This window comes from Hippichthys cyanospilos, chromosome 17 (assembly GCF_059441005.1).
Source record: "Hippichthys cyanospilos isolate Australia breed blue-spotted pipefish chromosome 17, RoL_Hcya_1.0, whole genome shotgun sequence".
In the NCBI taxonomy this organism is placed as follows: Eukaryota; Metazoa; Chordata; class Actinopteri; order Syngnathiformes; family Syngnathidae; genus Hippichthys; species Hippichthys cyanospilos.
In genome coordinates this window covers 5,516,093-5,531,116 of record NC_142385.1, presented here as the reverse complement: position 1 = coordinate 5,531,116, position 15,024 = coordinate 5,516,093, and the positions used below count along the sequence as shown (strand labels likewise).

General features: G+C 38.5%; 1 protein-coding gene across 1 annotated transcript in view; it reads left to right on the top strand.

Moving 5' to 3' along the window:
* cacna1g (calcium voltage-gated channel subunit alpha1 G) overlaps positions 1–14,390 on the top strand; it is a 129,790-nt gene extending 115,400 nt beyond the window's left edge. Inside the window, exons 34-38 of the mRNA XM_088439178.1 lie at positions 1,232–1,384; positions 4,818–4,940; positions 8,025–8,232; positions 9,370–9,539; positions 12,824–14,390. Coding sequence (XP_088295304.1) covers positions 1,232–1,384; positions 4,818–4,940; positions 8,025–8,232; positions 9,370–9,539; positions 12,824–13,798 — 1,629 coding nt within the window. The 3' untranslated portion in view covers positions 13,799–14,390. The remainder of the gene's footprint in view (positions 1–1,231; positions 1,385–4,817; positions 4,941–8,024; positions 8,233–9,369; positions 9,540–12,823) is intronic.
* Positions 14,391–15,024: the final 634 nt, after the last annotated feature.

Genomic DNA, 15,024 nt, shown 5'->3' with positions numbered 1-15,024 from the left:
CCAAATTAAGCCAAAGGAGCACTGTAGTGATAACTCTGACCATTGGATGGCAGTGTTGCCATACATATAAGGTCTTATTCATTTTATATGTAATTTGTATCTTTTTATCTCAGTATTTTTTGTTCTTTTCAGTTCTATTTCATAGTTGTTCCATATATTGACACTTTGAACAGATAGACACATTTGCTTTACTCGTGGATTGCCCTCTAGTCGCTGGTAAAACAAAAACAAAACAAAAAACTGTTGATAAATTGCACTGGACTATAATAAGCTGCAGGTCTCGAATAGTGACAAAAAAAGTTGTGGCTTATAGTGCGAAAAGTTTGGTAAATATTACCCCAAATTGGATTATATTTTTCCATGAAGGATGCAGTTATGGTTAAGTTTGACGAACTCGGAATTTGGCTTTAGCGCAATGGCCTCATAATATATATTTGATTTTTTTTTAACTGTCGTAAAACTCCAAACAATAAAATATTTTTGAGAAAAGTGGCTAGGGTTTTGTTGAGTGAATGCAAATGTTAAAAAAAAAAAAAAACAGGCCATGAATATTAAAGGAGTAACTCTGCATGCCTGAGTAAGTAAAGAAGACATGTCAGGGCCGCAATAAAATAGACCCCATGTATTTATATCCAAATGTAGATATATTTTTCCCCGTTGTGTTTTGACATTCATTTTAGATGAATATAAACGTACACGTTTTCTAGTACACAGTTTTCACTATGGCACATCCTCCCGCACTGTCTAATAGGTTTTACAATTTGTGTGTGGCGGTTGTTGGTCCCTGTGGAGGACATGCCAGTCAAAAAAAAGGTCATACTGCCATGGGAAAGCTGGACCACAAGGCCTTGTTTTACTCCTCAACAGCTATTTCCAGACAACTTTGGGGGATAGGAAATAGAGATCTTGCGATCTGTGTTTCCCCTTTTAAGATGTTGTTTGTCTGCTGCACTCCTCCAAAACGAGATGGCTTTATAGTTGCTTTGGTTTCTTGGGACTATGATCCTACTGTGATCTTGTAGCGTCTCCCAGTGGCAAACACAGTAGTTGCAAGTAGTTCTTTCATGTTATGTCGTTTTATCCGTTTCTGTTTGATTAACTGTTCTTTCTTTGTTTGTATTCATTCTTCTCACATTTATTTGTATGTCCCACCCGCACCTTCTGCTTTCCATATGTTCCCTTTCTCTTTCTTTCCCACCTGCCTTACTCTCTTTCCTCTGCTTTATCCAAGTTTGTCCAGAAAAGAGCACAGTTTGACTCAGTCTCCCTGGTCATCCAGGGTTCAATGGAAGGGGAGCTGAGTTTGATGGACAACTTGTCTGGGTCTGTGTGCCACTTCTATGCGCTTGCCCCCAAAGCCAGCAAGCACAACACCGACAAAAAGGTCAATACGTGACAAGAAATCCAAATGTCACTCATTTTATTTTGAGTCATTTTCTTTGAAAACATGTTGGGATGGCATTCACTGGAATTACTTGGTAATCATTTGAAGGAAAGAATAATGCAAATGATTGCCTTCATGCTTCAATGTTGTTCTCCTTCCAGCTTGTGAATGTGTTGATTTTTAAGAACTTTCATTAGCATTCTACAAAACTGTCCTAGTAGAATCAACACACGCATTCAAACTCTGGAATGCCTCAAACTCTGGAATATCATTCAAACTCTTATCTTACTAAGGCTTTTCCTTTAACTCTTTCAACCACCGATTCTCACTTTTTATTTTAATATTTTTTAAATAAAATTTATGGCAAAAATTACTTGTTTAATAAGTCTAGGATAATTGGAAAATGTGTTACAAAAACTCCAACTTCCATATATTAGGTTACAGGCAGATTTTTTGTCCCATTTTGTCCCAGTAATTTATGATAATAATATAAACGTGCCAAGCACGTGAAAATGATCACCAAACGTCTACAATACTTAATAATCACTGTAATCTATCTAACACATTTATATCGCCCATACAGTAAAACTCCTCTACAAGGAAACCTGCATGTACAGAAAAAATCCCTGTGTGAAAAATTCTTCGCCGTTCCCTTTTTCTTACTTCCCCCTAGAAGGAAAAATCCCCCTGTTGCACAATACGAAATGTTTTTCTCTGCATTTGCCTTATACTGAAATTCACTACAGAGAAAACAAGCCTGCAGCAAAATTCTAGCTCAGTTTATGCTTCACTCGTCGGCACGTGTTTTGCAGCATTTTATACTCAGTGCGGCTTTCCCCAGCAGTCAGATGATTTTCTCCCATACTCTAGGTGTCAGTAAATAGAGTCTACTGCATTCAAACAACACCACTCTATGACAGGTAGAGAATCCCAATAGATTCAAACAGTCTAAATGATTCCAAGCGATTTTTAAGACTCCTCATCTCACCCCGATGTGATGCTCGTCAGGAGTTGTTTCCAGTATTTAGGTCACGGTAGTCCTTTTCAGCCGAATCATAAAGGTGTTTGTACCAGCAAACTTCCATAACCAATAGTTCGTCCACCGTGTTTTCCGCTTGCACAGAAATTTCAGAACATACACGTTTCAGAAAGTCTGTACCTGCGGACTCCGTGCGAAAGGGCGTGGTAGCCGAATAACGTCATTTGACGCACGGAGCTCACGGACGCGTCAAGCTTAAACCAATCTTAACACTATAAGACAGGATAAAAGTAATAGAGATGAGAGATGGATGAAGCAAAGTGAAAGACATTGTGCAAAAAAGGTATGTAATAATGAAAATGAAAGTTTTGGCAATGACTTTTTTTTCCCAATGCGAGCTAGTTGGATGATTTTTGTTTTTAACTTCAGTCAGATTGTAGGTTGCACAACATGTTTTTTACGTCTACGTCCGAGACATAGATTTGCTCAAGTGAAAAGTCTCCTGTTGTGAAAAACCTCTGGCTGCAAACATGATTTCGTTGTAGAGGAGTTTTGTATTATTAATATATTCCCATAGAACTAGATGGTTAATATGATGAGAAATTACACAATCTAACCTAACTTGATAGCGATCCCAGTCCTGGCTTGTTGTGTATGGAAAGTTTCTAAATGCCACTAGAATCTGTAGATAGTGTGTAAAGAACAGTTGCGATGTCATTTCCTGTTATTGCTACGAATCCTATACCCAACTGCGATTTTTTTTTTTTTTTTTTTAAAGCTTTGGGATGCATTTCCCCAAGAGTAGTGAAAGGGTTAAACAATTTAGTCGGAGATTGAGTATGACCCTGTCAGATTTTTTTTTTTTTTTTTTGTATGGACCCTTTGATGGAACTATTCACTTTATTGAAAACATGTGATATTGCCTCACCCCTTTTGGCAAATCTTAGTGTTTTATGACTATTTAATGCACTAAATGTCTTAAAGGTGGATACTTTTTCTACTCTGCAGGATCTCCATTAAGCTGTAAAACATTTACGAAGGGGAAAAACAAGGAGATATTGTCCGTAGATTTTTTTTTTTTTTTTTGGTAGAACAGCATGCCATATTATGTTTGCCAAATATCATGCCGCCAATGAACCATTACCATTTTTTGTGTTGGAAGTCCTCCACATTTAATAACATCAGCCGGCCTACCTCTTAGTTCAGCACTGCATGGCATCTCAGCCATGATCTCATCCCCTGGCCATTCATGCCTCATTCATGCTTGACAGACTCATTTTGTGCATCCTTTGTCTGTCAAATATATTGCAACTTTTGGTGTGTCTACTTGTCAATGTAAAGTTATGAAAGCCAGTCAAGGCCATTCTTCGATTATTAACGATTCTAACCCTTATTCCTAAAGCCTACCTTTTAACCTCTTTGTATCGAAATGATGGATGTCAATCTTGTTCTTCTTTTTCACATCTAAATTGACCTATGACTATACAATTAGCATTAGCACTTTAAGAAGTCTTGGTTGGTCAGACCTTGTAGTGCTTTCAATTTCAATCCCAGTTATAAAAAAATCAATGTTATTTTTTTTTTTTATATAATGTGTGAAAAAAACAACATATTTGATGTCAACATTATTTGGGATTACTTCTTATCGTTAAGAATAAAAGAATGCAGTGGAAGTGCAAGTCTGTTCCATATCACTGTTACTTACTGGTTACCTACTGGTTTGTTCTAAAATCTAAAAATCCAAATTCGATAACATATTGATATAGATCCAGCATCAAATTGTCACAATCATAAAACCTTCCAATTTGTCAGCAACATTAATTAATATTTTGATATTCTGAAAAGAGCAGGGTTGTAATAACTTTTGGCGTTTTCCCTTATGTTTCCATTTTAATAAATTTCCATTTACTTATTTTACTTTGTTTTTGTTTCATTCTATTATTTTTCTCATTAATTTTAGCATTATTTTGCTATGGAATAATTTGTCAGGCGCAAGACATAAAATGGCCACTAATTATGATGTAATAAAGTAATAGACCAATATTGCCTAGCAACCGTTTGACATCTCTCCTTTTGCAATACCAAAATGATACAAATTACGGTGAACCTGGAAGGCCTCATGCTGAATTGACCTGGAGAAAAACATTTTCACAATAATTGTGGTTATGTTTTGTAAGATGGAGTTTCATACATTTTAGTTTATGTTGTTGATTTTAGTTAATCTTGAAAATGATTTTTTTTTTAAACTGTTGACAATTGCAACTTCAGTGGCAAATTCAGAAGGTTATTCTTGTTTTTGTGGTGGAATCACCTTGTCAAATTCTGTTTTAGTTTGAAAAGATCTGCCCAATGTTAAAAACAATGTATATATGATGTATGTCATCTTCATATTTGTGCACAGATCACAGTGTATTTGCTTTCTATGCTCACCCTACTATGTCTCCTCCCGTTTAGATTCCTCTAGCTGAGATGGAAGCTCTGTCTCTGGCCTCTGAGAAATCCTGGTCCCTAGCTCTGACAGAGGAATCGGTGCCTGACGATTTTAATCCCCTCTTTCTAAGCAGTCTGGAATGCAATGTACTGACAGTTCCTTTTCTTCTACATACCTGCTCCTCCTCCTCCCGTTTGCAGTATCTTGTAGTAGTGTTTCCTTTCCAAGGGCTTCCAAAGTCACTTGCTCACTTCACCACCTTTGCACGCTCTCGTGTGTAATAGGCTCAGCAACTGGATGCCAACTTGTTAAACGTTTAGTTTAAGCCAGATGTTTCAGCACACTTATAACTTCACCTCAATAGTTCAAATCGTGGCTATGGCAAAGGTTTTACGGGCCAATCAAACAAAGTGTGTACCCCTGACGTATTTTTGTTATAATACGCACCTTGCTATCCTCATTTTCCCACATGAATCATTTTGAGATGTGGTTTTACCATCAGTCAAGCTCGAAACCAAAACGTCTCACAAAGTTGCTTTTAAAGGCCCTACTTTTTATTTATTCATTTTTTTGTTGACTGTCAATTTTTTGTATTTGATTGCCCTAAATGCCCTTATTACTAAGGAGTGCTATAGAAAATTATTGGGTGATTAGGACTGTACTTTACTAAATTTAACAATTAACTTGGAATTGGCAAATGTTTTGTATTGTTTTTTTTTCATTCAAGTCAAATTTTATGAAGCAAAATTTTAAAAAAGCTGCACGATAAGATAACCATTCATTTAAAAACATAAAACACACATACGACTTGTTAATGCCAGCCATTAAAAAAAAAGAAACCATGCCATCTCCTTAAGGATTCTGACTGACCATAGTTAGTGTTTTTTTTTTTTTTAATATTCCAAAATGTTTTGCCCCCCTATTTCTGTAATAATAATAAAAACATGTAGTTGATGTCAATGGACGTGGATGGAATTCCTGGGTAGAGCTTCCTTTGAGGTCCTTTCACGTCAAGGGCGCACAAAGTGTTAATGTCAGTCCTCATAAAATCCAGCTTCATCAACGTCATCAGACAGGAAAAGTGGGGGAGAACTATAATTGTACTAGTTAACAGAAACATTTGGAAGCACTTAGTGGCCTCAGACTACCTTGACATGGAATTGCACCAATGGTTATGTCACACAGGCATGATGTCTCAACTTTCTTTATTATACCTGGTCAACAGTCATGAAACAAAGTGTAATTTGGGTCTGGATGGCTTTTTTTTTTTTTTTTTGCAAAATTGAAATTTCCTTAGGGTAAAAGAGGGTCTGAAAGGGGCTGGTATTTATCAACATTGGGTTTGTTAAATGCATATTATGCTGCAGGGAGTGGTCATTTTACCACTTGCTGCCAACTGAATTTGAAATCACAGTTGCTCAGAGCTCAGGTAATGACGGACGGACCAACTATAGTTGTAGGGCAGGGAGCTATAAATGAGAACCGACATCCTTCATTAGAGAATCATGTATGACATGCAGCAGTGGAGAGGATTACTGATTGCACTATCGTCACCTGTATTAAACATGATGTTGTGTTATAACCTAGGGTTAAACCCCGAAGCTCGCATTATTTTCGTGTTACACTTATATTACTACTTGTGTTTCAATTGTTGTGTAACTGTAGAACCACAGACATGATGTTAATTTTATGTGTAATTACTAAAACGGGAAAAAGAATTAGTATGATTGCAGACCGGAGTAGACCAGAAAAAAAATAATGGACCAGAAAAAAAGAAAAGTCAAATGACGTCCTCTAGTGGTGGGGGAAGGTTTGGCAAAAAAATGTAAGTTGCACGTTTGCGAGAAGGCTTAACATTCGCAAAGGAAGTACTTGCATGAACCTAAAGTACATTTAGGTAAAGTTACATTCTCAAAATTATATAAAAATAAATGTCATGGCTCTCGCGGAGATGTAAATGATGCCTGAGATCACTGGAAATGTAAAAAAAAAAAACATGCAGATAAAGTGACCTAAACAAAGTTCTTTGCACACACTGTCAATACACCAGGACCATCTAAATGCAAATAAATGAACTGCATATATTATTTCAACTGCCACAATAAAATATGATTAATTTGAAGGGTTTATAGGTGTTTTGGGGCATTTGAAACAGATTAGGCTATTTACATGTCAAAAAACGCCTCTACTTATGAAAAAAAGACTTTACGAAATGAAGTTTGGAACAAAATATGTTCGTAAATAGAGGTAACACTGTAACTATCTTTGATTGATGATTACATGTTTTCCTATTTCAGAGGTTCTCATCTACACCATTTTGCTCCCCACTTGAAATTCATACATTCATGTGATACCGTATACTGCTTCTAAAGGACATCCTACGGTAAATTGAAAATGAATTGAATGTCAGTTGTAGGATTGCGAATAATTAACTAAAGGTTTGGCTCGGTAATGATGTAATCTCTATCCAAGAATCACTTATCTTCCTCCAGAGAGGGGTCACTCTAACCTTGGTCCATAAGGCATTCTACCCAAGTGAAACATTTGAGTCAATTTGTATAAGGCAGGCAGCCTTGACTAACATGACATGAAATCGCTGTTAATTGGATTGTGCTGGGACTGCAAGCAAGGTAAATTACAACAAAAAGGAACTCAAGCGGTGGGGAAGCAATGTGCTCCAAGTGATGTTGGAAGCCCTTTGTGATTCTAACATGAGTCTCCCAACTTCCTTTTCTATTTTGTCATTCCATCTTTCCAGCCTGATGTGTTCTAGTGCAGTAGAGTAGTGCACCCGGCAGTTTACAACTCTTCCCTTCTCTCCCGAATCTCTTTACACATTGTTCTCCCTTTCTCCACTGTGCTTTTCATGTGAGTCTACGTTTCTTCAGTCACGATTCTCTCCTGTTCTGCTTGTGCTTGGTCTACGCTGTCTACTGTAGTGAGCACCAGTGGGCCAGGCTGCAAGACACTGCCCCAGCTGACAACAGGCTAATACCATTACCTACAGTTAAAGGAGCGGTGGGATGTATTTATCCTAAAGAGCGCTTGGGTCTAAAATTTGGTTTTAGAACATTTCTGTGATCTGCGGCAGCTCTGTTCCAGCCAACTCCCAACATCTGTTTTCTGTGTATATGCTGAAGCCCATTGCCTCTTTGTTTATTGTAATACATATGATGTATACTACTAATAATGTCTTGTCCAGGAAGGTTGACGTCTGTGTCATTCAACAGGCTGAGCAACTGGACCCTGGGGAAGAACTGGAAGACAACCTGCTGAGCGTCAGGAAGCCCATGGTGGGACGCACACACTCCCTACCCAACGACAGCTACATGTTCTTCCCCTGGCAGGCCTTTGGCACGACCGCAGTCGCTTCAGCACAGCTTCTAGCACAGACAACCCGGCCCCAGCACATATTGGGCTCTCACTGGGCCCAGTCAGGTAATGTTACTGCAGTCTTTAGTGCCCTCTTAACACATAGCACAATAAATTAAAAGTGGCTTATCCCAGCTGGAAAAAAAAAAGCAGTTACTTTTCAAATTGAGGGCAAATGAATTGGAACAGGAAAGAAAAAATGCTAGATTGTGTTGCAGTGACTCATTGGCAATGCATTGAATGCCTTCATTTTGTTCAGCTTCATCCGGGTGCCCATTTACAGCACTTGTGATACAATTTCCAAGCACAGGAGGCATAAATAAACGATCTATCTTCTGGGATTGCTGAATGAAATACACCTAGCCATTTAATAAATCAGACACAAGTGGCACATTATTGTTTTTTATTCTTTTTTTATTTATTTTTTATTCAAAAATGTTTTGCGCTGTTTAAGGGATGCTTGACTCAAAATAAAAAATCACATGTGGTACATCATTGAACAAAAGGTTTAGAGACTACTTTTGACAAAAATGCTGCCCTGAGTTAACTTTTTTTAACTGTTGCAATCTGGTTTAATTTCCATTAGTTTTGTAATTTTCATTTTATGATGGTCGACACAAACACTTTCACTTTATTTTCCCATTTGCAAGATTTTTTACGAATGTATGGATTTTGACTCACAATCGAACAAAGCTTTACGGTTGCGCCGTTATGAAACCATTGTGAGGCCGACCAATAGCAGACCAGCATCTCCGTGAGAAAACGCCGACAAATAGCAGACCAGCATTGTCGTCACGCGTTGCATGGAAGCAGTTAGACGACAATAGTAAATAAGTGCAATTACCTAAAAACGCCAGCAGATGGAGGCAAAACAACACAAATACAGCCAAGCCCCAAGGGTCATGACAGATTTTTTTTTTTCTTACGACCAGGAAATGTCATAAAGAGGGGATGAAAAAACTCAGTATTCCACGTCGCAACATGAACATTTTGTAAATCAGGGAAGTTGTAACACAATGGTTCACTGTACATTAAACTATATCACAACACTCAGAAAATATAAGCACATGCTATCAGTGCATCTGGTGTCGCTACAACTAAGAATCTTTTTAACCTTGACAGGCATCCACTCTCTTCTGAGTGCATTTTTAGACTTTCTTTATTTTTAATGCATCAAGTAACTTCCCGTCCTCTGGTTTTTAGGCTCCAGTGGTTCAGTGCGTTCACAACCTGAAGAATTTTCCCAGCGACTGACCATTCCCACTGACCTCTTCAGACCCATCAGCCCCCACTGCCACTCAGACTCTGAGAGTATACCGCGATTACCCCCTCCCAGAAGAACACACGCGGTGAGCCGCAAGCTCCGCAGACAGGTGAGCCGACTGCACTGTCGCACACCTCTTTAAAGCCTCAGGGATGATTTGGACTTTTATCAAACGTCACATTTGACTTTTCACTTGCCACTTGCTGACTGGATTTAAGTGATACACTAAGTAAGGTTTGTTAAACAACAAGATGTGAGAGATCATAAACTCAAAATTAGGTACAACTGTGCATCAAACGCACCAGCTGCATTTAAAATGTCTGTAGAATGTATTTTCATAATGGAAAGACCTTGCAATTAAAAAAAAAACAAGAAATGAAGACTTAATTAAGATAGGATACAATTTTTACGTTCCATTTGAACACCCCTTGGCTACAATTAAATACCAACCTCAGTCAAGGAAAAATTAACATAGGCCATTTTAATTAAAACACATACAATTAAAAAAAACAGCTACAGCCAACATAATAATAATAATAATAATAATAATAATAATAATAATAATCTCATTAAATTGTACAAACGTGCCTAATGTTTTTCCTAATGAGTGTGACTTGACGAATACTTGTGAACACATGATAATGAATACGTTTGCTCATATGATTGATTGATTTATTACATAACATGATATACAAAACAGAACAAAAAGAAAAAATAATCAATATCACAGTTGAGTATGGTTTACATGTTCAAAGAACAGTAAGATGTTCAAAAATAAACAAAAAAATCACAGCTCAGCCACAACAACAACAACAACAACAATAATAATAATAATAATAATAATAATAATAATAATAATAATAATAATAATAATAATAATAATAATAATAATCAACTGTTTCAATGACAGTGTTTATCATAGTTTTATTTTTAGCTTTGTGATATGAGACCCCCTATCACCACATCTAATGTTGCACTGGTGTTAAAACTCGATCTTCGAGGGCCATTAGCCTGCAATTTTTTTCCTCCAACACACCAGATTCAAATGACCAGCCTCTCACAAGAAGTTTGATAACAATCCTGATCATTTGAATCAGGTATCTTGGAAGACGGAAATATCAAAAACATGCAGCATTTGCAGTTTGGGATACAAGTGCATACTTGCAAATCAAACCAGGCCCCATGAGTGTACTTTAATGAATACTTGAGAACATACTGATTGAATCTTTTATTGAACATTTAAGACATTACAAGATTTAAAAACAAAATGGAAAGAAAGAAAAAGGTTCATTAGTACATACCACTTGTAAATACTGTGAATTTTAACTAAGGTAAATATGTCGTAATGGTTCCTTAGAGACAATTTGCAGCGGTGCCAAGCTTGACTGATTTAATGTCCAGAACTCAACATTATTGTTGTACTTTTTACTATTTCTCAACATATGTGGTTTGAACAAGAGAAAAGCTACACTTTTAACAGAATATAAGAAATGCATTCAAAAGATAGCTTTTTTTTTTCCAAGTTCTAAATTGTGTCATATCCTCTTTCCCTTCTTCCTCCCCATCTTCCCTCTTACGGATTTACTTCCTCATTTTTGATTTCCATATTGTATCTGTTATTATCTGACCTCAGCTCAGTTGGGCTCAAAAACCGCCTGACCCAGAGCTCCTGCTCAAGCACAGATACTCCTGTTTCTAAAGCAGTGAGGGGAAAAAAAGTGCCTTTTAAACCCCATTTGGCCTTTCAGAAACACTGGACTCCCATGATCATACTGGGACAGACAGACCAACATTCCATTTGTCATTTCCTCAAATGTTTGTCTACTACTAACCATTTAGCACATCAACAACTCCATCCAAAACTGTGGCCAACGATGCTGTAGTATGCAGCCCTCAGGATATGACTAGTAGATTATTCTGTAGCCATAATACTGCATTTTCATAACAGGGGGGCCTGAATCCATGAATTTGACTCTAACTTGTGTCTAATTTAACTAATTAGACACTATTGAAGTAAAATTACCTGAAAGAGAGTATGATCATTGTATAGAAATGTCTTTTAACACTGGTTTTGAATGCAATCTATTTTTTTTTTGGATATATTGCTGAGGCTGTGTTAGCCCTGTTTGAGTATGCTGTCTTTGGCCGCTAGATGTCTCTGTTGTCACATCATTAATACTCATGATTGAACAGCATGATTGAATCAACATGTATGAATCTCAAAAACTCATTCAAGCCCGATTACGTTTAATAGACCCCAAAGAAAAATTGTTATCTTATTAAACCAATCTGCGATCTATTGAGGATGAGAGTCCGTCATGAGTATTAGAAGGTCGCTTTGTTGCTAACACTTTTGTTTAGCAGTGACATGTGTCTGCTTTTTGACCATTGGCCTCACACACAAAATATACAAAGTTCTAAAATGCACAAAGTACTGATCGGATTTTACAGCAACCAAGGTTGTAAAATGTTGCAGCTGTTGCGTGCGAAGGGCAAAGGTCAGAGGGGCAAGTTGTCTGGTTCAGAGTTCACCGGGTCAGCTGGGAAGACTTTACTTTTATCCTGCTTTTCTTTTCATTAAGGCTGAAATCTGATTAGACAGAAAATTAATCATCCACAAAAACATTCATATTTACATACAATCCAGCCATGAAAAATGCTACTAAATGAAGGAAGTGGTCTGCTTGAAATAAATTAATACAATTTTACGTAACAAAGAATATGAGTGGTCAGTGCCTCTCGAAGTGTTGATATTTACAGAGAAAAGTCTTGCACATGTAAATAAAATCTAAAAGACAATATAATGCTTAATATTTTCAGCATTTTTTCTCCACTGACAGACACATTTTTTTCATTACAGCACTTAAAGCAAGATAATGTATCCTTAAATAAATATCAAATTGGCTCCTGACAGTGAGAATTTTTTTACTCCATTGTTATCTATATATTTATTTCTTTATATATTTATTAATTTTTACTTGTGGGAAGGGGCTGAATTTCTACTGTTTTTGTGTTTGTTTGTTTGTTTTATACTTTTTAAAGGAGAGCAAACTAGGCGAAAACATTTTAAAACATTAACTGTTCCACTATGAAACTCAAAATAACCTTTGGCCAAGTTCTCTTGACCTTTGGGGAGTACAGCATAACTGTTGTAGCTCTATGTATAATTAATAGTTGCGACGAGCCTTTCTGCAGAGAATAATGGCAGGATATCAGACCAGCTTGTGAACTATGACCCCAACTCTGACTTCTCATCCTCATCAGCTCACACTAACCAGCTTCCCCAGCTCATCTCTAAATTCTCCTCCCATTACATATTTATCTCCAACGTCCTCACCCATCCCACCCTAAATAAATCATCCTCCCCTTTGTCCCCCGTTCCCCGTCTTGCAGGTCGCAGTATCTACTGAGTCTCAGGAGGCCCTGTGTTCAGACGGAGGGGAAAGCATTGAAGGACTTGCCAACGTGTCTTCTCTTGGCCTCCCTCCATCCTCCCCTGCCTCTTCCTCCTGCTCCTCCACCTCCTCACCCTTGAGCACCTCTCAGCAGCAGCAGCAGCAGCCTTCCCTCCATCTGGTCCCCGCCACCCCCGCCGCCTCCCCCAAACCTTGGCGCCCCAGCCAGCAACACGACCAGCACCGCCTCGAATCCCACTCGCCTTGCTCATCCTCACCGGCGAGGCCGCGGCAGCAAAACCAGGCCTCCGTGGACCGGGAAGTGTCTCTAATTACAGCGGGCGTTTTGGCGGGCAGTGATGACATCACCGCGCAGGATGACGAACTAGGCAGTGGCAGCAGCATCGGCACCAAAAACAATGCAGGCTGCCAAGAGAGTGTTTGTTTGAGGCCGCTGAAGAGGTTTCACAGCGTTGACACGCAAGGCCGCAGCATTCTCCCGCCCCGTCCTCGACCCTACTCCTGGTTGGACGACCCACGCCGCCACTCGGTGGAGGTCTGCTCGACGGTGGAGCCGGGACCCCAGTGCGGCACCGCGTCCACGTCCTCTGGTTTCGTGTCGCAGGCTGACAGTCTGCAAATCCACAGCCAGACCTCCACTCAGACCTCACTGCCCTCACCGCGACGTAAGAAGAAGATGAGTCCTCCCTGCATCTCTGTGGACCCCCCTGATGGATCGGAGGCCCAGTCCAGCCTCTACCCAGCTCTAGGTGGCTTAGGCTTGCCTCCTCCCCTACCCAAGCGGGACACCTGCCTGAGGAGGAGAGCGCCCTCTAGTGACTCCAAGGACTCCTTCGACCTTGGTGTTGGGGAGGGTTCGGGACAGGATGGTGACACTCCGAACCCCAACTCCAACCCCAAGCTACTGACGCTTCCCAGATTCTCTTTTGAGAAGACAAGCTCTGAGCACTGATCTTTGACACACACAAAGACACACAACAAGATGAAATACAGACACTGATGCACTTTGTGTATCGTTGGTGGTGATAGATCTAGTAATAATGCTGTAGAGAGTAATAATGGTTAAACTACAAAAAAACGTGTAAGACATCTTTGGTTCCTTTTCGGAGCTGTGCTGTAGTAGTGTTACAGGCCTTCGTCTTTGTATTTTTTACTGCCAACGCTACGAGACGGGAGAGCAAACAAGCCACAAGACGTCACCCTCCTCTGCTACACTCGCATGCCAGTGGCTGCAGGTTGATCCCATTAACTTCTGGAGTGACATCATAGGAGATGATGCCGCCCTCAGTTGTCGTTCAAACTTTTGGGTGTTTCACAGGGTCAACTTTGACCGCTCATTTGAGGTACAAAGCAATATGAACGTTTTAGAGGCACTATTTTCTTAAATTATTGGGCCATAGTGTTTGTACAGGACATTGCTTTTATTTCTGTTACTTTTATGCGATTTTATTTTGGGGGGGGTTTGTCAGTGGGTTTTGTCTTTCTTTTCACTCTAGTTTTAGCTTTTTTTTGTTTATTGAGGAAACTGAACATTTTTCAAGTGCTAAGAAATATATATATATATATATATATATATATATATATATATATATATATATATATATATATATATATATATATATATATATATATATATATATATATATATATATATGGAGTATATATGAATGGAGTTTGGAACAACTCCATGCTGTAGCAAATCGGGTGTTGCAAACGCATTATAATAAGCAGTCAATGACGGCCATCTAGTCACCTTTGTTGTTGGCCTCTTAGACCTGCTAATTTGGAAACTGGCTCGCATGATATGAGTGACATGGATGAATTTAAAAGTTTACTAAAAGTGAAAAAACACTTTAGAATCTGCCATTGACCAGAGTACTGCGAGAGGTCTTGGGGGTTAAATTAAGTGATTTTAAATTAAAAGTAAAAACCTTTCTGTAGGTTGACATGATTACGTTTGCACATTGTCCATTAACCATATATTACAAATACAGTGAAAAAAACTGAATATGATGGCTTGGTAAAGCACTTTAGACAGCATATGGTGTAGATAAAGTAAACCGCATTTAACATTATTGGTCTTTTCATTTGTTGGTCTATAACGTGTTCAGCAAAAATGTTTCAAAAAAGTTTAAGATTTGGCAGCAAACAGCCATTGCTAATTTGGGGTGCAGGTTT